We start from the raw sequence: 27,842 nt of genomic DNA, 5'->3' as shown, positions 1-27,842 counted from the left end.
CCTCTAAACTTTGACCTTATTCCTGGGATGGAGAAAATCCCACCACAGGTGAGAGATGGTGCTTTCATTGCCCTCCACGTTTGTTTTTCAGGTGCCAAAGTGGCCAGCCGGATAGGTCACACCCAGAGGATCTTTGTGGCTGAGTTTCGGCCGGACTCCGACACACACTTTGTGTCCGTGGGGATCAAGCACGTGCGTTTCTGGACGTTAGCTGGCCGAGCTTTGCTCAGCAAAAAAGGTGTGCTGAGTTCCATCGAGGATGCCCGGATGCAGACCATGCTGTCCGTGGCATTTGGAGCTGTAAGTGACTTCCAACCAATATAATATCCAGTCTGTTTTTGGTCTAATTGATCCTAACTCAAAAAGTTTTATCAAAAATGTTTCTTGTTCTTCCTTCATATTACATTTTCACAATTCAACTCTGCTAATATTTAAAACTCATCAGATGTCTGCTTCACTCTGCTGTGAATTGTTCTTGTATTGCTCGCTCTGCTCTCTTAGGCCACTAGATTAGTGCAGATTTGTTTTCTTTTCAGAATAACTTGACATTTACAGGTACCATAAGTGGGGATGTGTGTGTGTGGAAGGAACACATTCTAGTAAGAATTGTGGCCAAAGCTCATACGGGCCCTGTGTTCACCATGTACACCACACTGAGAGACGGCCTCATCGTCACCGGAGGCAAGGAAAGACCGTAAGTGCTGCTCATACTGTGTACCAGGGCTGCATGTGATTTAGTTTTATCATATATTATCTTTCTTGTTGTAATACCTTGATTCCAGATTCTAGACTGTATTAATTTTCTCAATATTTGCAGTTGTGTGTTTATGTAAATGGATGTAATACCAATAAGACAAATAAATGTGAGAAATGTCTGGAGATGCATACTAATCATGTAAAGCTGTGAATTTCATCATCTGAGGGAGGATATGTTTTCCTCCACAGGTCAAAGGAGGGAGGCGCTCTGAAGCTCTGGGACCAGGAGCTGAAGCGCTGCAGAGCATTTCGATTAGAAACGGGGCAGATCATAGACTGTGTTCGCTCTGTATGCAGAGGAAAGGTAGGTTATATGCGACACTGCTTTCAGTTAAGTGATTGAGCTAGTTCTCCTCAACTCATCCGTGTTTTTACACGTTTCCCTCGTGGTTGCATCAGGGTAAAATCCTTGTGGGGACCAGGAATGCAGAGATCATTGAAGTAGGAGAGAAGAATGCAGCGTGCAACATCTTGGTGAACGGACACATGGACGGACCCATCTGGGGCCTGGGCACCCATCCGTCCAGAGACGTATTTCTGTCTGCAGCAGAGGATGGTACTGTTCGTCTGTGGGACATCCCAGAGAAGGTCAGCCACTGAGCCTAAGTCTACCTCTCTAGCTACCTCAGTTCTTCTCAATACTTCCATATTGTAATCGCTCTATCAAGACGCTCACTGCTGCTTGTCTCAAGAGAAATTAACATGGCTTCCCTCATTCACAAAATCACGTTAATCTTGCATGGCCTTGTGGGGAGAACAGAAGATGCTGAATAAGGTGAACCTGGGCCACCCAGCGCGTACCATCAGCTACAGTCCTGAAGGAGATATGGTGGCCATCGGCATGAAGAACGGAGAGTTTATCATCTTGCTGGTTGCCTCGCTCAAGATCTGGGGCAAGAAAAGGGACCGGCGCTCTCCTATCCAGGATATTAGGTAATCACAGTGGAGTTTCATTATTTTTTTATTATTTCTACCCTGTAGATTTCATTCATCTGTTTATTTGCATGTTCATTTTTATACGTAAAGACTTTGAACAATCACTTTAAACATGTAAGGATCAGTATTCGTCTTTGGAGGCTGAACATGGGTCAAGGCTACTCTGCGTACTACAAAGCAAACACTGGTCTTTATTAACACTGCATGTCTTTCTCACAGGTTCAGTCCAAACTCTCGTTACTTGGCCGTAGGCTCCACTGAGAGTGCAGTCGACTTCTACGACCTGACGCTCGGCCCGCAGCTGAACCGCATCAACTGCTGCAGGGACATCCCCAGCTTCGTCATGCAGATGGACTTTTCTGCTGACAGCACTTACGTCCAGGTATGGACTGTGAGAGGGTTCAGAGAGGGGACGTGGTTGTGTCAGACACTGTCTGTATGAACCCTAACCTCTCATGCTTTGAAACAGATATCCACAGGTGCTTATAAACGACTTGTGTACGAGGTGCCGTCTGGGAAGCAGGTCACAGAGCAGACCCATGTTGACAGGATTACCTGGGCCACCTGGACAAGGTGAGAATCCCAGGATTTGCACTTACACATGCTCGCTGGAAAGGTAACAGCTGCCGAAAATGTAATTGCTCTCTCTTTGTGTCCAGTGTCCTTGGGGACGAGGTCGTAGGGATCTGGTCCCGCAACACTGACAAAGCGGACGTCACCTGTGCCTGTGTGTCCCACTCAGGCCTTAACATCGTCACAGGCGATGACTTTGGAATGGTAAAGCTGTTTGACTTTCCATGTCCAGAGAAGTTTGTAAGTATGATCGCATAATATTATTATTATTCTTTGTTATTTTCTATGAAAGTGTGACTTTTTTCTCAGCACTGCACAAAGCCACTATGTGGAGAATTTGAAAATTCATGACTTTGACACCCTCTAGTGTCAAAAAAAATGCCAGAGAACACTGATGTGAAAGAGCTCACAACTTAACATCTGCACCAGTTTCCACCAGGATTATCTCATTTTCTGATAATCAGTCAGAATAATTGACTTTTCACTTGAGAAAATCTTCACATAATGGCTTGAAGTTGTGTTTTTAATTACTTCTGTTGCAAAATAATCACATTTTCCTGCCTGTGATAATCAATCGCATACTGAGAAATTAGTTAAAATTCAGTGCTGTAGATGAATTGCTCAGATCACTTACATTTAAGTTACCAATACCATGGTGTAGAAATACAAGGAAAAGTCAGAATTTTACTTCAGTGAAAGTGGACAAGTATTAGCATCAAAATATACTTAAAGTTAATTCAGTAATACATACATAGTAAATTTATTATGCAGACTTGCCAGAATAATGTCTGTTATATTTTTTAATTTTGATTACTGCTGCATTAATATGTTCATCACCTCAAAGCTGTACTTAAATACAATGCTTGAGCAAATGTACTTACTTTCCAGCACAGATGACCACTGTGTACTGTATTATACTCTGTGTAGTGTTACATACCTAATGACCGCATCACTTCACAGACACAACTGTTGACTGTAGTGTGAAAAGACTTGGATGATGTGTGTGTGATCTGATTTAGGCCAAACACAAACGCTTTCTGGGCCACTCCGCTCACCTGACTAATGTACGCTTCACAAATGGAGATCGCTTCGTAGTTAGTGCCGGTGGAGATGACAGAAGGTACGACCCGGGCTCCAAATAACAACAGAGATTACAGATGACACAGCGATCAATTATTAAGTGATTCTTTTCCTCTATGTCCTGTTCAGCCTCTTTGTGTGGAGGTGTGTCCATGCCCCTCACTGAGGACCCCCCCCCCCCAGAGAGTCTGGGCGTCTCCCAGCATGGCTCTCCAGAGAAAAGATTCTGTTGATGGAGGAAGAGGAGGTGGAGGAGAAGGAGGAGGAGGAGGAGGAAGAGGAAGAGGAGGAGGACAGAACTGGCAGCTTGTAAATGAGTCAAAGTGTTGATCTGATTTACTGCCTCAAAACTAGGTGCATGCATTTGTGCAAGGCTCGTTTTCATCACAGCATCAGTCCTGATTGTGAACACAGGTGGAGGGAGCGCAGCCCTGCCCTCACGATATCACAACGTCATTGAAAAGAAAAAAAAAAATACAGTATGTGCACATCATTTCAGTGAGGGATTATTTTTTTAAGAATGAGCGGATCAGTGTACATGTCCCAAATGGCAGTTTCGCTACTTGGCAGGCGTATGAAATTGTGTTACTGTTGATGCCATTTTTAAAACATGTACAGTAGCAGACTGAATTAGCCTTAATCTGAGTGTTCAATTAATGAGGGTTTGGATTCTTTTTGTATTACGTTGGTTTTACTTTTTTGGATCACGTAGTCATTTGTTCTATTTTTACTGGTAATTCCAAATCCTGTGGCCTTCCTCCTGAATGTAACATCCACTGTTATGTTCTGGATGTCAGCATGCCAAAGCATACTATGCACTGTACACCTGACCTGGTCACTGTGTTACCCCGATGGTTCATTTCCGTGGTCGTGTTGTTGACTGGTTGACCTCAAACCTCCCTCGGCAGTGTTCCCCTCATGACGTGTTAACGTGTGCATACTTGTTTGAGGATCTGTTTGTGGTTCGTGGGTGTGCATGGCTTACTGGAAGACAATCTGTCCAAACCAAAATCCTCAGAAAACAACAAGAACGGCTGTAAATTGGTGTTTCGAAGCACTGTTGCAATTCCTTCGGTCACTTTTCAGTGTGCTGCTATGATGTGTTGTCGCATTTTCATGAATATGAACGGTGTGACATTTTCCAACAGTAAATTAATGTTTTGTGTAATCAGATATATTGCTTAAATGGAATGTTCTATCAGAGAGAAAATACGAGAAGTGCAAAACATTTTGCTCCTAACTACAGACTAACTACTAAAAAATGTTGCTGCATATTTTGATTTACATTATACCAGTGTAAATATCATTTGTACATATTCTTTTTGTATATTTTTTGTGAGATGTTTCTTAAATTCCACTTTAATAAAAAAAAAAGGCAACCATGAACTTGAGTTTCAAACTTGGAGTGAATGTATTCAGGTAACATGAAAAAAATCTATAATGCTGAAGAAGTAAGACCTGTAATGACACAATCAGTGCTCAAACTAACCTTCAATCAATGATCAATAAATCTAAACATTTCCTGGCTGCTCTTTCATCATTCTGATGTAATCAGGAAGTGCATCATATGACCACAATTGACTCTAGAAATGACTAAAGACAAACGAATCTGAAATTCACTTTTTTTTAATTTTAGATACAACAAACATAATAAAGCTAAGCTCTTCATAGATGTGGCCTATTTACATATTTTACACACAAAGGAAAATCTAAGCACTGAATACCCAAAACGCTGCAACAGAACCTTTGGTTGGTCTAAATGAATGACAAAAATACAATTATGAACTGTGAGTGAGCATTCTTGACTGTCACTAGTGCTATGATGAATTGATACCTCTGTTTTCCATTCAGTTCAAGTAGTTCCACACCAAAAATCATTTTTGTAAACACTGTCAGAGAGGCGCTGAAGAATCTATAAGATTAATTGTCATTCTGAATCAGTTCAAATGCATTTTATTTTATTAAGGTGTGACTTAAATATTTGAATAAACTGTTAAATAAGTTATACTGATAAGAGGAAGCAGGCTCATAGTTTAACAGAGAAGGAGCTGCCACAGGAGCAGCCGTGATCAGCCTGCGGATTCTTGAGCACTTGGAAGGTGGAGCGGATCAGCTCCTGAGTGAAGTCCACAGTGGACCCTTTCACAAACTCCAGACTGTCCTGATCCACGATTATGCCCACTCCTCCCTGCTCAAACACTCTGAAAGAAGAGCAGAGTGGACGTTTGACAGGATTAATTACAGAAAATTGGGAAAAACAAAACAAATGTCCTGAAAGTGAGACTGGAGGCGGTTTACCTGTCATCTTCAGTCTTGTCACTAACAACAGAAAACTTGTACTGGAACCCGGAGCAGCCTCCTCCCTCCACGTGTATTCTCAGGTACTCGCCCTTCTCCATGATTTCCCCGAGTCTCTGGATTAAAGGGGGACATGAGTATGATGAATGGAGTGCAAAGCACACAAGAAACAGCTGGACGCATGAACACAGTGGCTGCATGCCAGAGGTTTTCACATGATGATCATTGAGCTGCTCCACAGTCAACACAGGCTCAGCAGAGGGGTTTCTGAAATGTTAGTCCACAAACATTAACACAATCCCAAAAATACACCTGCATCCGCCCAATATCCTCATTAACTCCTCTGTCACTGAAGCGGCGTCCTGGAGCTGATAGTTTCTGGCCTTCCTGGCTTTCCGTACAAATATGGAGACAATATTCTACACAACAAACGTCTCCTTCAATTTGGATTTTCAGACATGAGAAGAGTGTGGGGGTCAATCGTGGGCATGTGCTGACCTTCACACAGGAGTCAGTGAGATATACTTTATCCTCAGATGGCCCTGACACCGCTGGCTTCTCCTGGGATGCAGCGCTGCTTAGACGCCGAAGCCCCGCTGTGTAATGGGGCCGGGGGGGTTGAGGGACCCGGTGTAACTGTTGGCTCACATTAAGATTGTTCAGAAGAGTAGATGCCCTGCAAAACATTGACATTGTGTTCAGATCACAACGCATGAATACAGAAGGACGTGTAACGTTACCTTACTAGCACCACTTCTAGCTAAGCAGTTACCCAACGGTGACGTGAAGGCTAGCTTACTAACTACCAGCTAAAAAAATAAACACACGGTTTCTTCTTCCCCATGAGTCAGTTTATAGATTGTGCTTTTGTTCTGCGAGATCCCTAATGGCACACAAAAAACTAACATTACCTGGCGAGGGTCAATACTTTTGACTTTGACGCAGTTATCATAGCTCCTCTCACGAATGACATCTTCCATAACAAATGAAGATAAGTTCCACCCCCCACACTAGACATGCCCCCATTGGTACAATAAGGCGATTTGATTCGTCATTCAACCTGCCAATCTTGAGGTATTCCGGTTCTGTCCCGGATGAATGTTGGCGTTATATTCCCTGGTTTTGCCTCTCAGGTACAGCTCTCTCAGTGTGTTTCCTGCCCCCAACAAGATCCACCAATGAAATCATTCCATTGAGGTTTAGCTCACAGATGACTGGCCTCGTGTCCTGCTTGAAGTTGCTAACTACCAATTAAAGTGCAGGAGGCGGGGTCTCTACAACGAGAGGTGTTTCCTGACAGGCAAATTTTCGGGCGCTAAAAAAAGCCGTTTATGATAAATAGGCGTTACACAGATCGCGTGATACAAGGAAATAAAAGGTGCTAGGCCACCGTGGTTCTCCAGGAAACTGACGGAAGCACTTTAAAGGTACAGTTTGTTCATTCACAGTTTCTTACGTTTCTTTGTCACTAAACTAATTACAATTACTCACTGTGTTTGCGTTGTTTAGTAGAGCACCAGATAGTCGCAGAGAGTTTCTGCTTCGTTGTGTTGAAGTTTGTAATCACTGCTAACGCTAATACTCGGGACGTTTGCCGAGACGAACAAGAAGTCATATGATTTGACACTTTCTGCTGACTGTTCAAAGTCAGAACTACTCTGAAAATGTTTTCTCCTGTCGCGTAATGGATATTTTCTCATTTTAGGGTCACAGAAACAAGCAAAAGAAAGAAACATGGATGTCCGCACCGGTTTCATCGTTGTCTTGTGCTTGATGGGATTCACCTGTGCGCAGCCAGTCAAGTTCCTGGACTGCGGTGAGTTTCACTTGACCATCTTACTCCTCTGTTTAATGTTAAAGTCGTTGACATTTAAGTGCTGTTTAAGTTGTCTTGTAGCGCGAAACATTGTGAGAGAAATCCACTGATATCCTTATATTTGAGAAGCAGATCATCACAAGTGTTTTTGCGTTTCACATTGATGTTAGCAAAACGTTAAGCTATCAAAAACAGCTCTTAATATTCTGTTGAAGAGTTTGATTCAGTGTTTCAGCACTAATTGGCTCGTTTAATCCCCCTATCTACAATCATCCCGTAAGGGTCACATGACCTGAACACGATTTAGCAAATGCGCTTTGACATTAACGCCTCCAGCCTCACACCTTTTATGGTTTTACACTGTTCTTTTAATGAGTTTCTGTGTAGTCAGAAATGACTCTAAAAAATGCTTAATCCTACATTTCCCACAATGCAGCAGTCTTTGATTAGATCCCCTGCTAACATCATCAGGCTTACATCCTTTTTCCAGGCTTTGACAAAGCTTCTCTCAGAGCCACAAGAGGGTGATTACTCATCACTGTATGAACCATACAGGCATGATGAGCAGGTGCTGAGTCGGACTGGGACAAATAGTTGCTTATAATTAGATTGCTAAAGCATTGGTTCTCAAAGTGTTTCATTATTATAATTATCATTATTATTTTTTTTTAAAGACATTGTACTCTTCCATGTTTCTCTTCAGGCTCCTCCACTGGCAAAGTGGCCATTGTGGACATTAACCCTTGTGCCAGTGAGCCATGCCAGCTACACAAAGGAGAGTCCTACAGTGTCAATGTGACATTCAACAGCGGTATGGGGCGCCATGTCTTTTAGAAAAACTTTGACAAACAGTGGAAACATCAGTGCATATTTTTAAACTTTCAATCTCACCGTCATGTTATCTGTCTTAGCTGTGGAGAGCCAGACGAGCAAGGCAGTGGTTCACGGTATTATTGCTGGAGTTCCCGTCCCCTTCCCCATTCCCATTGAAGATGGCTGCAAGTCTGGAATCCAGTGTCCCATCCAGAAGCAGCAGAATTACCACTATGTGAACTCCCTTCCTGTGAAGTCTGAGTATCCTGCGGTAAGTTGCACTGGCAACAATCCCTTTTCCATTAGTGTGCAAACAGCAGTTCCAGTCCTTTTTATACTGAAAATCCAATCTTAGTCCAACAAATCTACAAAAAGTTATACACAAATCTGTTAATTGGAGGAAGATTTTGTTTATTTTGATAGCAATATGTTCGCAAAGGTATTCAGATCCTTAAGCATCCCTTCTATTAAGAACTACAGTAACTGAATAAATGCACTTAGCTACATGCCACCATTGGAAATTAGACTGAGATGTTTACAGATTCTGTTATATTCATTCAAAAAGTGAGACTAAAATGAGGCAAACCTTGTGAGTTGTTCACTGGTTATATTACAGCACCTGCTTTAGGTGTTAATCATACAACATTTGACACACAGGCTGAACTGATGATGATGTGTCAGTGCTGATATGCTCCCAGTATATTAAAATCATGTTTGGTCAAACTGTCACTCTGTAGATGCTCAGAGGTGTTAGGTTTTATTCTTTCACTTCCTCATACTTTTATTTTTTTAATTTAAGAGATGCACAGTACACATTGTTCACTAACGTCTGTGTTTCTAGATAAAACTGGTTGTGGAGTGGGAACTGAGAGACGACAACAAAAAGGACTTGTTCTGCATCCGGTTCCCAGTTCAGATCGTGAGCTGAACTACCAGCAGCACCTCTGACTGACCAGTGTTTGTCTTGTTTCTTTCTTTTAAAAGGGATTCAGCTTTGAGTAAAAACCTAAACAAGTATGTGAATGCCTCTAATTAAGCTCTCATTTTATTCATTCATCAAAATGATTTTAAGATGTATGTTTCTCACTAGTTTGCAAGACTTCGCTGCACACACACACACACCCACACCTCAAATCCTGCTGAACTAAGTGGCTGATTTTTGCTGCGATCTCCCTTACAGTCAATTTTAAGAGTTGTGGAATAACACGGTTCGTGTTTGTGTGAATGATCCTGAACTACGTTCCACCTCAGTGCAAATGTCTCGTCTTACTGGCTGCTGTGTAGTCGGGAAAGGAACATGCAATTCTTTCTTTGCTAAAACGTTTTGTAATATTTCTTACTGACCTTGTACTGCTATAATAGATGGGACTGGAATATGGAAATTAAATTCTAATAAAGAAATCTAATGTGTTCAAGTTGCATTATGAGTGATCATAATTATTAAATCTTTCTGCAAAAATTAGGGCAGTAGTCAAGTTACCTTATCGTGCCTGGCTGGACAGACTCACATGAGCTTGATGACGTCTCCCCTTGGATCAAGACACACTCTTATCTATTGTAGATGGTTACTGATGAGGTGGAGGAAAAAAAAAAGACTTGCCATAATTCTGAGATTTTATTGGTCTGAGCACTGGTCAGCAGCAAGGAATAACAGTATGAATGCAAAGAGAACACATCTTCATAACACTCAAGTAGGATCGTAACCAGGTCATATACACAATAATCCAAAGCAGCTCCTGAAGTGCAAAAAATGCTGTGCATTCTGACCAAATGAACCAGAAGTTTAAAGACAAGACCACTCCAAAAAATATTTAAACCTCCACAAGCATAGCTTTGATACTGTCACAGCTAAAGTTTGAAATACAAGCTTGAGTTGCAATGACTGTGCTGTATGGAGAGAGAGAAAAAATATATATATCCAAACACAATTAACTGGTATTAAACACAGTGCCATCTTAGTTTATGACATACAACCTTGCAAATAAGTTTTTGTTTCTGAACTTGTTATCCATGTGAAAGGACCATCATCATCAATACAAAATGAGTAAAACAATGACTTCTTTTTTTTGTACTTTTCTAACCAAAAGTCAGTCATTAAGGCAGTATACATGAGTAGAGCTGAAAGAATATAGCTTTGGCTCTTTCACTGAGACACCCACTGAGGAGGTTGGGTATATTTGATCAGTTATCAGGTCACAGCTTTAGTGCAAGCGAGGCAGAGGGGGGAGCTGGATCAATAAATCACACACCTTGCTGCTTCTTTTTCTCGTCATTCTGAGGAGTACAAAAGGTGCAGAATCCTCAAACGCTGCACAGTTACAAATTTGTTACATGTGGACGCTGGAAGATCTTTCCACAGTAAAGTCAACAACACAATGTTGCAACGGAGCCCATACAGCCAATCCCCAGCAGTCCCTAAAGTAACTAACATGAATTCATTCAATGGTACGAAAGTCAGAACAAAGCAAAGTTGATAGGGCAGGGCGACCCTTATTTTAGTGGTAGCTAGGCAGGTGGATGTCACATAATAGGCTATAATATTTGACCATACTTGGTTATTATTGGCTCATATCCAAATGCACCCACATCATCAACCTTTATTCCACTTGTACAGCTTTTGCAGCATCCTGGTCCTTTTTTATTGTCCGTTTTGCTTGAGTCTCTCCAGCCGCTGGAGCAAAGCGTTCCCGAAGGCTTCTCTGTAACCCGGACTCAGCGTGTCCAGGAGCGAGTAAACAGTCTCGTGATACTGGGTGCTCAAATCCTCGTCCACTTGATCAAAGGCATAGCCCACCACCTGTGCGGTAGAGTGATGTACAGTGAAAACTGGCATGGCTTGGGGTCTGAAACGTGCATACAATGTGTCTCACTTTTAGTGCATCTTACCCGTAGTCCTGCCTCTGTGAGCTCCAGACAATACCGGTTTCCCTCTCTCGTTTCCACGTTGATGTAGGCCACATCTGACGCGCTGTTGAGACTCTGTGACACGTGCATTTCAGAAACGGCGAAAAGCACGTCATTGACGACCGCTTCTGCCTCCAATCTCATGTCCTTGACGTCACCGAGCACAACGCAGTCGTCATCAAATGAAGAGACGATGGATTCCTCGGGTTGGCAGTCTACCTCCATCCCCTACAACGGACAAGTTGTCACTCCGCTGGAACCTGACGCTATTAAAATTTGCTGACTGACACATTGATAGAAAGAGTTCTCCACGTCCACAGTCACACTTCAGAAACCCTGCAGTTAACCAGGACTGAGTCAGCCCTTGACTGCCATGGCAACCAGCTATTTTTATTGGATTTAACACCCCTGCTATGTATCATCTTCACAGAGACAGTGGTAAAGCAGGAGAATGTCTTTTACATCACATCTGTAATATCTGGTCATAAACCTTTCAAAACACAGATTTGTCTACATGTGAACCAGCTGCAGAGCATCACAACATGTTTCCTGGAGGAAACCACTCTTTAAAGAAAAGAGCAGAACTGAAACAAACACGCAGCTGACTGAATTATGTGGTTTAAGAGCACTGTGGACTATTTTAACACATCCTTTATGAGTCGCTGTTTGAGTGAGGAAAGGTTAAACCAATATAAACTCATGGAGGACATTGACCCACATGTCATCAACTTCCTGAACTAAATATAGTTGCTAGAACAGATTAATGGGTATTTCCCCACCAATTATCAATGTTCAACACAGACTGAGAGAGAAAACTTGTATTCCATGAAAATAAGCCATTGCTCCACGTCTACACATTCACTCCTTAGCACTGATCCACTTTTCAATCAGCTGAATCTTGTTTTGGCCCGTTTATGTCATGGAGTGTTCTGTCCTGCCTTCCTGCGTGAGATCTTTTCCTGCACGTCAGCTGTTCCTTCACATCTGTCTTCGTCATCGTTCACTCTGCTGGCTGGATGCCTTCACTGGCAACGAGCCGTCATTAATGTGACTGCTGATTGTGAAGCATACAGCAACCTTTACTTAATCTGTTCTTTCGTAACTGTTGTACTGATGTGGATGGTACAGGTGAGACACACCGCTTATTGTGGGAGGACAAAGTATTATTATGATTTCCTTTGTAATCATAAATTAAACTGACATACAGTGCCAGTAAGGGCAGACTCCAAGTTGTCTGAACCACCAAAAAAAAATCCCACTTTGATCATTTTTACAAGATATTTGTAATTTCTTAGGTTGAATAAAGATTAAATGATAGTTTAAGACCTACTGGCAGATACATCCCCATTCAGTAGTGGAGGAAACAAAGATGAAAACCCATGAAAACATAAGAAATTACAAGCAAAGGCACCGCTTTAAAAATTCATTCACCGCTACAGTACCTAAGCATCATCAGCAAGTTGTACTGTTGTAATTGAAAGAATCAAAATTAGAGTTCGATGCAGAACAATGGAGTTTGAGTGTTATTATATATTGTATTCATAGATCAGTATTACTGTTGCGCTTTATTGCTTAATATGCAATATGCATAATATGTCTGGTTACTGTACCTACGTACATCATAATTGGTATTGGATCAAGGTGTGACTTTCATGCAAACGATGTAATTCGGCTAATTCACATTCGCACAGTCATCTAGACAGATCTGCTCTTGGAAACTTGGATGCTGACAAGGCAAACATCTGCAACGTTTTGGGATAAACTCCTGGAAAACTAAGCATGCACCGGCTAACGGTAGCCAAACAATTCACGGTTCTGCGAGCAATAAACGTATTTCAATCACTCTATCTACATCTAAAACGTCCATAGTTACTGCGATTTCAACAATAATTGCGCGTTTGATCTGATTACGTTACAATTATCATTTCTAACCTAACTGCGTTCATTTTTCTCACCTCCTCGCTGGTTGTGCTCTTCCGGCTTGTGGAAGCTTCCAGCCCAGTCGGAGCTCTCTGTGGACAAGGTTCGGTCAAATGAGCGTCAGCTAACGTTGGACAGATAACTGCTGAGGCTCAAATGTGTGAACAACCAGTAACTGAAGTCGCATTAAAACACACAGCGCCCTGTTTCTGCTGTAACTGCTTTGTGCCTAAGTAACCACCTAAAGAAATCCTAACCAAGTAACTGTCCGGCGGACCACGCAGTTCCGCCATGTTATGACGTCATTGTCTAATCCCACCCAGGAGTGTGTAGGCTCAATTGGTGCGGAGTCATGAAAGTGTTTGTAAACAACTCAGTCAGAAGGTAACTTAGGAGCTGCATGAACATCTTCCCCTACGTTTACTTATTCGTGTATCGGTTTGTCGCGCTGGTGTATATATGTGTAGTGTTTTTATCAGCGTGCTTTTCGCATGTGAGGGTAGATGACTTGGGAAATGTTGGATTTTAGGTTAGCTAGCCAGCCAGCTAACTAGCAAGCATGTACCACTATAAGCTTATCCTGACGTTAGCCGGCCATGCTAATGTTAACTCACTGTGCCGATAGGAGCGGTTCATAGGCTAGCGGCGCTGGCCTCATACCTGCTAGCCGGCTAGTTAGCCAAATGACATGCCTTTGTCTAGCCAGACGTCAAAGCGCAGCTCCCGTATCTCTATGACAGCTCTGTTTAATAGACATAGCTAAGGGTAGCTATTGACCAGCAAGTCTGTGGCATGCTAACAGGTATTTCGCAAGTGTCTTTGGCTAACGTTAGCTAACACTGGCTCTGGAGTGGGAATAAGTGTAAGCTTAGAACAACACTAACGTTATCGGGACATTTTATGCGACTATATTATAAAGCTACTCACGAGAAGTTGAAAACAGTCCCTGTCTTAAACTGACGCGTTAGTGGAGCTTGTTTTCGTCTGTGCTGTAAATATATTTTCGTGTGAAGTCTCAAGTTGTGTCAAGTATAAAATTACCAAGGGGCGCCATATGTGTGTCTTTCCATAGGCGCAGCAAACTGGAGTCGGACCAATTCTCACACACATCCCCGAGTGTCAACACATCCTCCAAAGTGTCCCTAATCTTGGGATATGAAGGGTGTTTGAGCTCACGATTTCTCAATGTCTTTAAATCGACAGGATGACACGACTGTAACAGCAGTGATTAAATCATAGCAGTTTGAGTAGCTATAGCATTCCGGTTGCACAACCTCAAGATCCTTTTCATCACCTGTGTACTGTTCACCCACTGAGTTAAGATGCCTTGGCCATTTTCGGAGTCCATCAAGAAGCGGGCCTGCAGATACCTCCTGCATCGGTACCTTGGCAACTTTCTGCAGGAGAAACTGAGCTTGGATCAGCTCAGTTTAGACCTTTATCAAGGCACTGGATCCCTTGCACAAGTGCCATTGGATAAATGGGTATGTATGGCGTTACCTTTGTGCCAGTAGAGTAATTTATTAGATTTAAACAGAATCTGCATGAAGAGAAGCTTCAGCATTATTTCTTATTCCCCAGTCACTCAATGAGCTGCTCGAGACTGCAGATGCCCCTTTTGAAGTAATCGCAGGGTTCATCCAGACAATCTCTCTCACTGTCCCATGGGCAGCACTGCTGCAGGAAAACTGTGCCCTAGAGGTCAAGGGGTTGGAGATGGTGCTCAGACCAAGACCAAGAGTAGGTAAGGAGAGATTCTACTGTGTGGCACTACAGCACCATCTGTGAAAAAGGTTTTAGATCCATGGAAAAGTGTTGGGACGACATCATTTGGTTACATGTGAACAGGTTGATAGCTAATGACAGTGTAACCTGCTTTTCCAGCATCTGGCTCTGAGCCCATGTACTGGTCCAGTTTCATGACGAGCAGCATGCAGCTTGCCAAAGAATGTCTGAGTCAGAAACTCACCGACGATATGGGAGAGAGCTTCCAGCCTTTTGAGGGATTAGAGAAGTTTGCAGAAACGATAGAAACAGGTACATTATGTCTATACTGTCAGGCAACATTTAGGGAGGTTTCCTTCCTCGTATTTTTTAAAGTGAGTTCTTTTAATTTCCTATCTTGCAGTTCTGAGAAGAGTTAAAGTGACATTTTTGGATACTGTCCTCAGAGTTGAACACATTCCAGAAAATTCTAAAACTGGAATCGCCCTCGAGATTCGAATCAACAAGTAAGTCAACGGGACAACAGGCTATTTCCAAGAAATTATGCGCCGTTTTCCAGTATCAGAATCCATTATTAATGTCCTCTTATAAATCAAAAATCTATTAGCGATAAGAAAGGAATGCTATTAATTATTGATTATAGTACATACACAGCGATGCCTCCGCCTAATTGTCTTTTGCGGTTGCTTTCAGGATTGTTTACTGTGATGAAACCGGCGAGGAGAGTTCAAATGTTAATGTGCATCAGCCAACCACATTCGCGCATAAAAACTTGCAGATGGAAGGCATCACCGTGTTTTGGGATGAGTTCTCAGATGTGTCTCGCGCTGGTTGTAAATCTTCACCCACTCCAACGGTTGGTGTAGTGAGTCTTTGACATTTGGCATAAAAGAGTTCTATGTACAAGCCTTTTAAAATATGTGTCTGTTATTTTGCAGGAAACTGAGCCAAAGCTCTCCCCGAGCTGGAATCCCAAAATTATATGTGAGCCTCATCCCCAGTTCACAGAGCCAGTATCCTCCACAACACCCTTTGAACCTGTGCAGGTTGGCAGCCTCGGTGGTAAAATAGAGCTGTCCCTCACTCTGAAAAATAACTTGGCTATGCCTGGAGCAAAGGTAAAAAACCATTTCTTAATTACAGAAAAGTGACTCAGTGTTATAAACAAGTGATAACTGCTCTTAACCAGGGTGTTCTGCCTGCTTCCTTTCAGCTGGATGTTGTCGGACATATTGACACACTCACTATTCTGCTCTCCCCACGGCAAGTCCATCTTCTTCTGGACTTGTTTGGAGCATTCTCTGGTGGAGGTGAGCACCCGTCTTTCGGTAGATGATGGAGAACATTTGGATCAAACAGGGTAAGAACGTCACCAAATGAGTTATTTAGAAATAGAGTAAATAAAGTATTTCTTATTCTTTGCGCGAAGGTTCACAGGAGTGGGCTAAGGATAGAAAGAGCCGACCCATACAGCAGGAGGATGAGTATCGGCTGCATATGGAGCTGAACCGCTGTCTGAAGAAGGACACCGCTGTGCCAGGAACAGACCCCGACCTCTTCGAGAGCCAGACCACCAGAACTGTGTCCAGTCGAGGTTGGACTGAAACACTGTCCTCTGACCCCTGATCCTTCAGAGAAATCAGATATTGTGGTTGCATCTCTCTAATGAAATGTGTTCTTCCTTTGTCCTTTTATTTATTTTTCAACACGTCTGTGGCTGGTGTAGATGATGTGTTCTTCTCCATGGCAGACATGGACATGTCACACAGCCTGTCATCCCTTCCTCCTCTGGGTGAACCACCCACAGTTGACTTGGATTTATCACTTAATAGCAACTACTCTGCCTCTCCAGGAGAGTCTCCCTCTGGAAATGCGACAGTAGGTCACAATGTGATGTAATCTTTACACTGACAAAATTAGGAGGTACACAGATGTCCATTTTCAGTTTGGGTGTTTTTGTTTGTGTGATTCATCAGATCATATCTGTGTTTGTAGGCTCTCTGGGATGATTACATGGATGTACCACGCCAAAGAGAAAAGCAGACGAATGAAACTCCCGTCCAATCGCGGGATTCACAACTCCCTCAAAAATTGCTGAGACAGGCTTGTAAGTATCACAGTATATCAGTGTATTTTGACACACTTTACAAGAAAAGGAGAAGACTTTGCAGGTTTTCATTCATATGGATTAGACTGTTGAGATTTCTTTATCTGTGTAGTTTTATTGACTTATTACCATTATCTGGTCTGAGTTTCATGTGAATAGCTGCATTGGAAATATGTTGGATGAAAAAAATGCTGACTTGTTGAATACCCACTGTATGTCAGCATATTTGTCTGATTAGGTCTTTAATCAGTGGTTAAAGGTATGACAACCAGTGAAATTGGCCGGTGAAGTGTTTAAGCCTACAAACAGTGAAATTAAATATCAAGTATTTATATCTGCCATTGTTGTATTTCAGCCCATCCATCCAAAACCCACGGTGATGAGTCACGACCAGAGCTGGTGTTAAGGTTGACACTGAGTAGCCTGACTATCTCTGTCCTCCACATCGACCCGCTGCCGCCTCCAGATGCTGCTCCCAGTCCCCTTGGCCCGATGGCTGCACACTTCTTCAGCACAGTGGGCCCAGGCCACCTCTCCCCAGCTGCTCTCCTTCAGTCTCGGACAGTGTTTAACCAGGCCTGCCCCCATGACCATCTCAGGTGCACTTTTATTTTTCACTAATAGGACAGATTTGTCATTTAAGTGTTCGATGTGTGCCTAATCTGGGCTTATATTTGCAGGTTTGTTGGACAGGGCTTGAAGATAAACTATGAGCACTGTCAGGGATCCAGCTTGCGGACTTTCAGTACTGACATCTCCCTTAACCAGATGGAGTTTCTGGAGTGTCTGTTCCCCTCTGAGGCTGTCAGTGGTGGTTCCCAAAGAGGCATTCAGTACACTGAGGTTAGAGTTTCAGGCCTGTTGCTCTAAAATGTTGTTCTGCACTGCTTATATTTTCAGTACTCCTGAAACTACTGAATGTACATCTGAAAGTTGGAGGTGACATGACATTAAGAGTGTTTCTCACTTGTCTCCCTGTCACACCTCAGCTCCTGACATTTGACACCATAGCCATTGCTGATGCGCCGCTTACCACCTGCCTTCACCTGCTTTACAAACAAGCTGAGCGCAGAGGCCCTCAGGTGACAGCATTTATTAGTTCAACATGAAACCGCAGCACTAACGCTTAACACTCAAGCACATTATCCGCACCGTTGTTTGGCTTCTACTCAATCAATCCTTCGGTTCTCTGCGCAGGGCGGCCAGGTTCGCCTCAGCACTATTCCCAGGAAAGCTGAGATTCAGGTGGAGCTGGGCCCTGTGCGGTGCGAGCTGGACATCAGCATCGTAGACCGTCTCAACTCGTTGCTACAACCTCAGAAGCTGGCCACCACAGAGTTGATGGCCTCCCACATGTACACATCCTATAATAAACATGTCAGCTTGGTAAGGGCATCCCATCCCATTCATTCAAGGTTACACTTTATAAAATATAAATATCTCAGATATAATAATATAATGTCACAATAACAATGATTATTATGATCCAGGAAGTGATTGTCACACCTGATTATTTAATAGCCACTGTCTTAAACTTAGCTTAAAACAGTTTCTACAACATATATATAATCCAATCCTTTGTGTCTTTAAACTCGTTTCACAGCACAAGGCCTTTACAGAGGTGTTCCTTGATGACAGCCATACTCCTACCAACTGTCATGTATCGCTGACTGTCAATGCCCCAGTGCTTGGCCTTGCAATCCGCTTCCCCATCCCTGACCTGCGCTCAGATCAGGAGAGGGGCCCTTGGTTCAAGAAGTCCCTGCAGAAGGAAGTTCTTTACCTGGAGCTGGAGGATCTGGAAGTGAAAACAGAGTTCATGGGTGGCAGCTCTCCTGACCAAACCAAAATGGAGCTCACTTTCAGGGAGCTTATTGGTACGTGATTTTAAAGGGAACCAAATTTAAACTGAAGAAACAGCTGTTCTTTAACTGAGGACTCACTCTTTACTGCTTTTTGCGTCGCACAGGGAAGTTTCAGGAGGAGCCAGATCAGCCAGCTGCCCGCTTCCTCAGAGTGTCCCACACCATGGACGGAGACATGACATCATCTGAGAGTGTGAAATTTGATTGGCCGAGGTAAGTTTATCTGACCAACCTCAGACTGATTGTCCGGTCAGGGAGCATCTCTCAGGGATATTAATGTGCCTGAGCAGGATTGTGCTGAAGATGAACCCCACCGCAGTCCACTCCATCCTTGAGCGGGTGACGGCTGAAGATGACGAAGGGGCTGAGGACCATTCCCTTGAAGAGGAAGAGGAGGAAGGGGCTGCCCATTCACTGAAGGATGTGTGTGACTTTGGGAAACCAGAACCGTCACCCTTTTCATCACGAAGGGTTATGTATGAGAATGAAGAGGTAGGCCATGGCTAAAGGGCCACATTCATTAAAGTGTTAATATACAGCCAAATACTACATGTATCATGACATTTTTAAGTCTCTAAATGCAACATTTTTTTCCATTTAAACATTAAGTAATTGTACTGGAGCCCAAAGCAGCTGCTAAATATTGTGTCTTAGACTTTATTCAGTGGTAAACATAACACCTGATTTATTTGTGCAAGTCAGTTTTCTTTGTGCAACATCTCAATCTGAAACCTGCAGTGTGGAAGTTTTGTCTCCCCCTCCTGGCAGTGAGAGTAACTACACAAACACTTTCACCATGCTCATGACACCGTAGACTCCACCATGCTCCCAGTTGCTGCAGCCTTCTCCATCGTAATAGTTGCTTCCCCGTTCAGCTCTGGCATACCAGACACCAGATTAAAAAAATTCAGGAAATTGCAAAATGCAGAGAATCAGCATTGCGTGAACTCGTTTGGCAGAAGCTTGAATATAACAAATTTCATTTATATGAAAAAGTCACGCACTCCAGCATCAACATGTTATCAAACCTTCAGTTATGCTATAAATAATAATTGATGAATTTTTCCAGGTTTGATGACGGCATAGCTCTAAAGCAGGTGAACATATTTGCATTCAGGAGCGAGGATATCCTGTTGCTGATGTATTCAAATGTATGACTGATGCATCATTATGCAAACGCCGACACGAGCACTGCTTTGCATGCCTTACCTGTTGACTGAGTGAGTGGCGACGAGCCCGTGTTTAGAAAATCATTGTTTTCATTGCAGATGGTCATTCCTGGTGATGTCGCTGAGATGACAGAGTTCCAGGAAAAAACCATGAACAACTCTCGCTTCATCCTTGAGTTGTGTTTCCCCAATGTGCAATTAGTCCTCCCCAGCAAGGCGTTCTATGAAAAACTACACAACAGGTACAGAATTTATAATATGATACAAACGGCAGGATGACAGTAAAAACACAGTCCTACAATTAGTACGACAAAAACCTGCAAGACCCTTCACTTTGATAAGATACCTGTTAAGATACTTAACTTCTTCCTTGTTCCATAAATATGAATATATATTCTCAATATTTTAGGATAAACAATGACCTGCTGCTATGGGAGCCCACCGCTCCATCTCCAGTGGAGACAGTGGAAAGCATGCCATATGGAGTTGGACTCTCTGTCGCCAGTCAGTTGATCAACACTTACTCCAAGGACAGCTTCAGCCAGTTCCGCTCCACTGGTCCCGAGGGTGAGACGAGAAACGTTTCCCATGAATTTGCATTGGGTCAGGCTATTCTAATTGAAACATCTAATGTGAAGTTGTCATGTTTGTCATGTCACATTTAAAGTTCACTGACGTGCTTTGCATTGTGCTCTCAGATGAGACCAGCGGGTCAGAGGAGGAGACCATGCACTATTACTCTCCTGCCTGTGACCTGGGCCTCAGGTCCCGCAAGAAGAAAAAGCCCAAAGCCCAGAGTAAGACCTCTCAGAGCCTGTTCTCTGTCATCCTCAGTGTCAATCATGGCCTGGTGGCACTTCAAACTAATGCTAAGGTAAACACATCCTTTTTGATATCACTTCCTATTACCTACATCTTCTTTTATGGATGTGGGATTAAATATCCATCTTTTTTTCCCAGAAGGAGGATAAAACTGTACTGAAAAACAAACATGGCGAATTCTGGCTGGAGGTGAAGAACGCTGTACTGTTCAGTGTGACACAGTATGAAGGATATAAAGACCAGCACTACATCTGTTTCCACACTAGCAATATTTGCATGTACCATCAAGGTGAACCAGCATTCACTATACTATTACTCTTATGCTGTCGTGTATGTGTTATATTTTGTGATGCGTGACTTAAAAATAGCATATTGCTATTATAACCACTATACTTTGTCTACATTCTTGATTCTACTGATGATGTTAACCTGCTCAGGACTTGTGGATGGAGGCCCGTCTGGCTCAGACATCAAGCTGCCATGCAGGACACATCCCCACTGGTTAGAGCCAACTATCTACCAATCAGAGACACCTCCTGAGCGATCCTCAACACCCTCGGAGGGTATTGGTCTGGAGGCCCGCAGCATGGTGTCTGTCGCTGTCAAAATCTCAGCACAGAATGCAGAACGCAATGTCAAGGTAGAGCATTTGAACCATGCATGGGTAATGATGGGATCCAGCTACACAAACCTAGCCGATTTAGATTTTGTCATGGTCAACAAAGTACCTGCGTCATGGCTGATTGTGAACAGCAAGATCCTTTGTAAGTTCAGCAATTGCTGAGGCTTCTAAAATGAGCAAGCATCTTGAGTGACATGTTGCATAGGTCAGTGAGTTGTGAGATGCGCCATGAAAAGTCGGGGGGGGGGGGTGGACACAACAGAATTTTGTGTGTACCATGTGACTCCTTGGCCTGTAGATGGGGCTGTTGTCAAAGTGGAAATGATTTTCTTGAACAGTCTGACCTTAAATCTTGACCTTAAACCACCTCTGGCTTCATTCAACACAGACTTAATGTGAAAGTGTTTGGCAGAACTGATGTTTAAAGTGTCAGTCAGCCTACTTTTTGTTTTCTGCTCACTATGGTTGATTTGGGCCTTTTTATGCAGGAGTTTCTGGTTGCTGTTGGAGTGAGAGGAGCGACACTCCAGCACCGAGTGGTCCCTCCCAGTCTCAGCTGGTATGACCAGGTAGGGCAGGATGGAGCTACCGCTTCATTTTTATAAAACCTTTTTTTATTCTTTTGCCTTCACATAAATGTCTAGAGAACATTTGAAGGAAATCTAATGCAGTGAAGTCACACGTGTAATCTTATTCACAATCTCATTCACAACAGATTGTTGACTTCCTGAATGTTTCCGATGAGCCTGTGTTGGGTTACGCCCCTCCTATGTCTGTCACCACTCTACATTTACACCTGTGGAGCTGCTCTCTAGACTACAGGTAAAGTAGACTTCAGGCCTCCCTCTAAATACTTACGTGTGATCTGTGTGTGTATTGTAATATGTCATTTGTTTTTCTCTTGACAGACCCCTTTACCTGCCGCTCAGATCACTGTTGGTGGTAGAGACATTCAGCATCTCCAGCAGCGTCTCTTTAGACCACTCTTCCTCCACACTCAGGTATGAAAGGACGACTGCTTTCGCCTCTGACACAAAGGATGTAATTGCAGCAGACTTACAGAAAAAGTTGACTTTGCTGAGTGTAATATGTTGTGCACAGGATCATTTTGGACGAAGCGGCTCTCTTCCTCTCAGACAAGAGTAATGCCGTGTCAGTCAATCTCGCACGTGGTAAGTTGACTTCAGTGATGATTTTGAAGAAGCCGCTCGAAATGTTTAAATGCAGCTTTGACTGATGTGTTCCTTTGTGTTTTTTTTCACAGACTATGTCCAAGTGGTAGACATGGGAACACTGGAGCTGAGGATTACAGCTGTCAAACCTGGACTGGATGGAAAGTTGGTAAGCGATGTCTCTGAAAAACATCAATGTTTGACACGTTTTCTCTCTGAAAAGCTTCATTCTTCACTGTCTCTTGGGTGATAGTCAGAGCCCAGATTTGAGCTGCGCTGCTCCAGTGACGTCATTCACATCAGAACATGTTCGGACTCCTGTGCCGCCCTCATGAACCTTATCCAGTATGTAGCCAGCTATGGAGACCTGCTGCCTCCTGCAGAACCGGAGGCCAAGCACAGCAGCACGACACAAAGAACCAAGGTCAGCAGTGACATCAGCATGAGGCAGTATTACGTACTTACAGCAGAGTCATACATGCTTAACTTCAGTGTACTTTTGAACAGGTGGAGTTTCCTAGCCGGCCCCCATCCCAGACCCCGCTGCTCGCAGAGACTGAGCAGCAGATGTTGCAGGATCTGATGAGTGAAGCTATGGAGGAGACTGACGGGCAGCATGCAGCAGGGCTGCAGCAGAATGGTGAAGACTTCGCTCAGTAAAGTTTTAAGTTTTAGCTCCGTGAATGATGGAACTTAACTAGATTTTGTACTTTCTCCACACATCAATAGGTGCACATGAGGAGCAGAATCAAGACCACGACCCGCCTCGCTCAGACCTGTTCTTGTTCCCGGATGAGAGCGGGAACTTTAACCAGGATTCAAGCCCCACTTACCCCATGCTGCACTCTCCTCTCATCACTCCTGTCCCTAACCTGACCCAAGAGACGGATGACTTTTGTATCCTGGAGACACCGGGTTCCAGAGGAGAGGTCAGGACTCACTGACACAGCTATGACTGCGTAACAAAGAGACTGAAGGTCTGTGTTTGCTCACTAATAAGCCTTGTGTGTTTCAGGATGTTGATCAGGAGCCAGTGGTGAAGCAGCTTACTTTAGACCCTGTGGAAATCAAACATGATCACTTCAGTCAACCTCTAGATGGGAGTGATTCCAGCCGTGGAGCCCTGAATGTTCCCATCCCGGAGGTACGCTACCTCATCAAGGAGATCTCCGTCATCTGGCACCTCTATGGTGGGAAAGACTTTGGGAGTGTGATTTTCACAGCCTCTCCTGCGAGAAGCCGGGGGTGAGCCAATAACTTAATAACTGATCACAACTGTTTTAAATGTGCTCAAAAGGAAAAACAGGCTTGATTAATTTTTTATCCTTCTTTTTTGACATTGCAGGTCTACACCTCATAGCTCCCCATCTCAAACTCCAGTCAGACAGGCCAAGGCCTCAGGACGGGCAGGAGGTGGAAGAGGAAGGAACCCTGACGTCCTGATGGAGATACAGCTCAGCAAGGTAGAGTTCCTCTCGGCATGGAAAGAGTGTTTGTGCCCTCACACAGATCACATATATACCTTGAGTTTTTTACTTTTCTCCCAGGTGAGATTTCAGCACGAGGTGTACCCACAGGCCCAGGTGGCCTCTGGGCCAGCGACGGATCAGCCAGTGTCCCGGCAGGTGTTTGTGGTGCAGGACTTGGAGATTCGAGACAGACTGGCTACCTCACAGATGAACAAGTTTCTCTACTTGTATTCTAGCAAGGAAATGCCCCGAAAAGCTCATTCTAACATGGTGAGGAAGACAACACACGCACATTAACCCACTCAAGTGTCGGGCTGTTGTAACGTCTTCTGTGCTTTTGGTCTTAGTTGACAGTTAAGGCGCTGCACATGTGTCCTGAGTCAGGCCAGGCTCCTCAAGAGTGCTGTTTGCGTGTTTCCCTGATGCCTCTTCGCCTCAATATCGATCAGGTGAAAGATACAGATGAATTTTCCAGCCAGTCAAATATATGTTTCAGCGTCTTCAGTAACATAGTTGAGTGACAGCCTTGTTTTTTGTTTGTTTGAAGGATGCACTGTTCTTCTTGAAGGATTTTTTTACCAGTCTCGCTACAGAAGTTGAGTTTTTCTCACCGCCTGTTCAAGAAGGTCAAATTCATTATTCGCACATTCAACTCAAACATAATTTCACATAACCCTGACTTTCAGATACTGACTCCTGACCATATTTTGTTCCACAGCTGTCTGTGTTTCCACAAAAAAAGTCGCTGCCCCGGAGATCTCCTGCAGCTTCTCCAAGCACGCCGGCAGCAGCCAGGACCCGGCGCCGATCATCTCCGTGCCTGCTCAGAGACGGTTGAGCCACAATGGCTTCTCCACACCTGGCAGGGAGGAAGTGATGGACAGTGAAGCGTCAGCTCCTTCTTTCACAGACCAGCCCATCTTCTTTAGGTCAGGGTTAAATAACTAAATAAGGGAACCGCTTTTGAAGAAATTGCCTGTCTGCATTTGTTAATATTTTCTTCTCTTAACAGGGAGTTTCGATTTACCTCGGAGGTTCCCATTCGCCTGGACTACCATGGGAAACATGTTTCAATGGAGCAGGTACACGGTCTAAGAGGGATATGTGTCAGTTCCACATTATTTTATTTGTGTTTTAAAGAATGATTTTATGACTGCTCTGTTTCAGGGAACATTTGCAGGGATCATTATCGGGTTGACACAGCTTAATTGTTCAGAGCTGAAACTGAGGCGTTTGTGCTACAGACAAGGGTATGTTTGAACATCTTCACACACCACAGTATGTGATACATGCCTGTCAAGAGTGTGATTTGGTAATTGCAGAGAACCAATCAGGAAACTAATACTTGGCTGTCTCTCAGATTATTAGGGGTGGATAAGCTGTTTTCCTATGCAATAAATGAGTGGCTGAATGACATAAAGAAGAACCAGCTTCCAGGACTGCTGGGCGGTGTGGGACCGATTCACTCTTTGGTACAACTAGGTGAGGACAACACATGGTCTGAATCCAGTCGCAGGGGTTGAGGTGTTGTCACATGAACTTACATTTCGTAGTGTGCTTTAATGATTATCATAAATGCTCAAAGCCATAATGAGCCGGAGCTTCTACTGGTTAACATTGTATTTCTATCGATACCATTTTTGTTGATTCAGGTGCATCCCTCAGGTGTTGCATTTCTTTAGTTTTGAGACGAATGTTCTGTTCAGTTCAGGGATTCAGGGACTTGGTCTGGCTCCCCATTGAGCAGTACAGGAAAGATGGTCGGATAGTCCGAGGGTTTCAGCGCGGCACCGCCTCCTTTGGAACTTCTACTGCTATGGCCGCTCTGGAGCTCACCAACAGGATGGTGCGGACCATCCAGGTAAACTCCACTGCTAGTAAAGAGTCTGTCTCCACCTCTGACGCCTTCATGAGGCATCAGACAAATCCATCGTTGTGTGTGTCATCTTTAGGCAGCAGCGGAGACGGCCTATGACATGGTGTCTCCAGTGCCCGATGAGAGAGACACAAAGAGGATAAAACGGTTCTCCCATTATGGACTGGCTCATCAGCCTGTTGACCTGAGGGAGGGTGTAGCCAAAGCCTATACTGTGGTGAAAGAGGTGAATATATAGATACATTCTCACTTCACTGACAATAGTGGAAAGAAACTCTTAACAAAGATTTTATGTTTCCATCTACAGGGGATCACAGACACGGCACTGACCATCTATGACACAGCCACCCGGGAGCACGAGCAGCGTGGGATGACGGGAGCAGTGGGTGGAGTTCTCCGCCAGCTGCCCCCTGCAGTAGTCAAGCCACTCATCATGGCCACAGAGGCCACCTCCAATGTCTTGGGTGGGATGAGGAACCAGATTCACCCCGATGCGCGCCAGGAGGAGTCTCAGAAATGGAGGCAGGGCGAGGAATAGTTCTTATTGCCACCTGAAACCAATGACTGTGCAGAAGCAGCAGCCAGTTAACGCACTGGAATCTTTTCTCCAGAGCATTTTTGAGGAGTAACACGTCAGAGGTGCATATACAACCCCAGTGTAGATAAACCGTTCATCTCATGGCAGTTTGAGCTACTGTGATTCAGCTTGTGTCAGCTTACCAGTTCCCTCACAGTGCCTTCATGGTTATCAGCATCGTCCAGCTGTACGTTCAATCAAAGGGATGTATGTAGAGTGATGAGTTGAGGAGCCACATGTTGTCTTCATGTGGATTATGTGCTGTTGTGGGGTAGATGACGGCATTATAAATACAGAATCATGAAGAAATAGGCTCTAGTCTCACGACATGCTAACATTTGCTTCATTCTCGGACAGCTCTGTTTACATGTGTGTTGTTCAGTTCTCTTACCCTGCTTGGTGTCAACAAAGGCTAATGCTATAGGTGTATTGACCCTTAATTTATATAACACGGACTGTATGTGGGCCTTGTTATTTACTGTAAATATTCCTAATGTGTAACATTTCATGCAAATATTAAGAGAACAAGGATAGGAAGTTAGTCATCGTGTAATTTCTGTAATCAGCACTTTTAAGTGACTTGAAGGGTTACTTACTCAAATGAATGACAGATGGGAAGATGACCCAAATTCGGTTCACGAGTTTCTCAACTTTACTTTGAGTTGTGGTCAGTGTTTTTTGGAAAAGCTGCTGTTCTGAAAAGCTGCTTTTCAAAATTAGAAACAGTTTCAGATGTTTAATCCGTCAGTCTGCTGCTCACGTTTTCACACTGCTGACACAAGGAACTGTATCTACTCAGAATCTTGAAAGCAAAGTCTTAATATCCTGAGCAATTGATTTTTTTTAAGTGTTTGGATATTGATATTTGGTGTGTTGTGTTGCAAACCTTTGATTTGCCCATTTTCTTCTTTGTGTGGACAGGATGATATTTCTTGTACATAAATGTACAGTTGACTGATGAATTTGTATTAAAAGCATGAAAGGGAAATAAAAATGGTTACATCCACCTGAGTGCAGTGTGTTAGGGTGTGGTTGTGTTTGTCACAACTGAATGTTCTGGACGTCTTTCCACTGTGTTAAATCTGATGTGAGAAAGAAAAAGCAAGAAAAAAAACTTTTTTTTGTTGTTGCCATGCATGGATGAGGTTTTGTTGTGGTGAAAATATTTGTAATTGATTTAATTTTCGCTTGTTTGTCGCTAAGAATTTTATTTTGAAAAATCTAAGCCGTTAAATCGGAAGTTGTGCTTTTGCCATGGAAACAGAAGGACGGGGCACATTTTTACTACGTTGTAAAGCTCGTCCGTGTCCACATTCTGCTCATCTGACCATCTGTCGACAGT

At 43.5% G+C, this 27,842-nt stretch overlaps 5 protein-coding genes across 5 annotated transcripts in view; 3 read left to right on the top strand and 2 right to left on the bottom strand.

Annotated features, from left to right (window-relative positions):
- eml5 (EMAP like 5) overlaps positions 1–4,908 on the top strand; it is a 36,208-nt gene extending 31,300 nt beyond the window's left edge. Inside the window, exons 35-44 of the mRNA XM_076748441.1 lie at positions 92–300; positions 537–694; positions 946–1,060; positions 1,156–1,344; positions 1,517–1,689; positions 1,912–2,074; positions 2,162–2,265; positions 2,352–2,505; positions 3,285–3,385; positions 3,475–4,908. Coding sequence (XP_076604556.1) covers positions 92–300; positions 537–694; positions 946–1,060; positions 1,156–1,344; positions 1,517–1,689; positions 1,912–2,074; positions 2,162–2,265; positions 2,352–2,505; positions 3,285–3,385; positions 3,475–3,511 — 1,403 coding nt within the window. The 3' untranslated portion in view covers positions 3,512–4,908. The remainder of the gene's footprint in view (positions 1–91; positions 301–536; positions 695–945; positions 1,061–1,155; positions 1,345–1,516; positions 1,690–1,911; positions 2,075–2,161; positions 2,266–2,351; positions 2,506–3,284; positions 3,386–3,474) is intronic.
- Positions 4,909–5,282: 374 nt separating this feature from the next.
- Positions 5,283–6,653, bottom strand: isca2 (iron-sulfur cluster assembly 2). Its single transcript, XM_076748440.1, has 4 exons — positions 6,555–6,653; positions 6,142–6,319; positions 5,644–5,759; positions 5,283–5,546 (listed from the first exon to the last, which is right to left on the bottom strand). The coding sequence occupies exons 1-4, from the start codon at positions 6,614–6,616 to the stop codon at positions 5,372–5,374; spliced, it is 531 nt and encodes a 176-aa protein (XP_076604555.1). The 5' UTR covers positions 6,617–6,653; the 3' UTR covers positions 5,283–5,371.
- A 324-nt stretch (positions 6,654–6,977) lies between these two features.
- LOC143331231 (NPC intracellular cholesterol transporter 2-like) lies at positions 6,978–9,691 on the top strand. Its single transcript, XM_076747909.1, has 5 exons — positions 6,978–7,070; positions 7,349–7,459; positions 8,163–8,270; positions 8,371–8,543; positions 9,114–9,691. The coding sequence occupies exons 2-5, from the start codon at positions 7,378–7,380 to the stop codon at positions 9,198–9,200; spliced, it is 450 nt and encodes a 149-aa protein (XP_076604024.1). The 5' UTR covers positions 6,978–7,070; positions 7,349–7,377; the 3' UTR covers positions 9,201–9,691.
- A 183-nt stretch (positions 9,692–9,874) lies between these two features.
- gskip (gsk3b interacting protein) lies at positions 9,875–13,268 on the bottom strand. Its single transcript, XM_076748274.1, has 3 exons — positions 13,132–13,268; positions 11,159–11,404; positions 9,875–11,069 (listed from the first exon to the last, which is right to left on the bottom strand). Exons 2-3 carry the CDS (start codon positions 11,399–11,401, stop codon positions 10,911–10,913), a joined length of 402 nt encoding a protein of 133 aa, XP_076604389.1. The 5' UTR covers positions 11,402–11,404; positions 13,132–13,268; the 3' UTR covers positions 9,875–10,910.
- Positions 13,269–13,424: 156 nt separating this feature from the next.
- atg2b (autophagy related 2B) lies at positions 13,425–27,506 on the top strand. The gene is made up of 43 exons (XM_076748273.1): positions 13,425–13,480; positions 14,169–14,580; positions 14,678–14,840; positions 14,981–15,133; positions 15,225–15,327; positions 15,515–15,677; positions 15,760–15,939; positions 16,035–16,131; positions 16,251–16,415; positions 16,548–16,699; positions 16,817–16,928; positions 17,284–17,527; positions 17,609–17,771; positions 17,918–18,010; positions 18,126–18,314; positions 18,532–18,805; positions 18,898–19,006; positions 19,084–19,285; positions 20,062–20,204; positions 20,372–20,529; positions 20,661–20,836; positions 20,923–21,073; positions 21,222–21,424; positions 21,895–21,975; positions 22,122–22,228; positions 22,315–22,407; positions 22,508–22,578; positions 22,671–22,747; positions 22,832–23,002; positions 23,086–23,218; positions 23,308–23,507; positions 23,594–23,823; positions 23,924–24,041; positions 24,126–24,317; positions 24,395–24,496; positions 24,595–24,673; positions 24,766–24,976; positions 25,060–25,129; positions 25,215–25,297; positions 25,408–25,529; positions 25,754–25,908; positions 26,000–26,149; positions 26,231–27,506. The coding sequence occupies exons 2-43, from the start codon at positions 14,419–14,421 to the stop codon at positions 26,459–26,461; spliced, it is 6,231 nt and encodes a 2,076-aa protein (XP_076604388.1). The 5' UTR covers positions 13,425–13,480; positions 14,169–14,418; the 3' UTR covers positions 26,462–27,506.
- The last annotated feature ends 336 nt before the right edge of the window (positions 27,507–27,842 follow it).

This window comes from Chaetodon auriga, chromosome 14 (assembly GCF_051107435.1).
Source record: "Chaetodon auriga isolate fChaAug3 chromosome 14, fChaAug3.hap1, whole genome shotgun sequence".
Taxonomy (NCBI): domain Eukaryota; kingdom Metazoa; phylum Chordata; class Actinopteri; order Chaetodontiformes; family Chaetodontidae; genus Chaetodon; species Chaetodon auriga.
The sequence above is the reverse complement of the archived record's forward strand: the minus strand, read 5'-3'. Positions and strand labels throughout refer to the sequence as shown.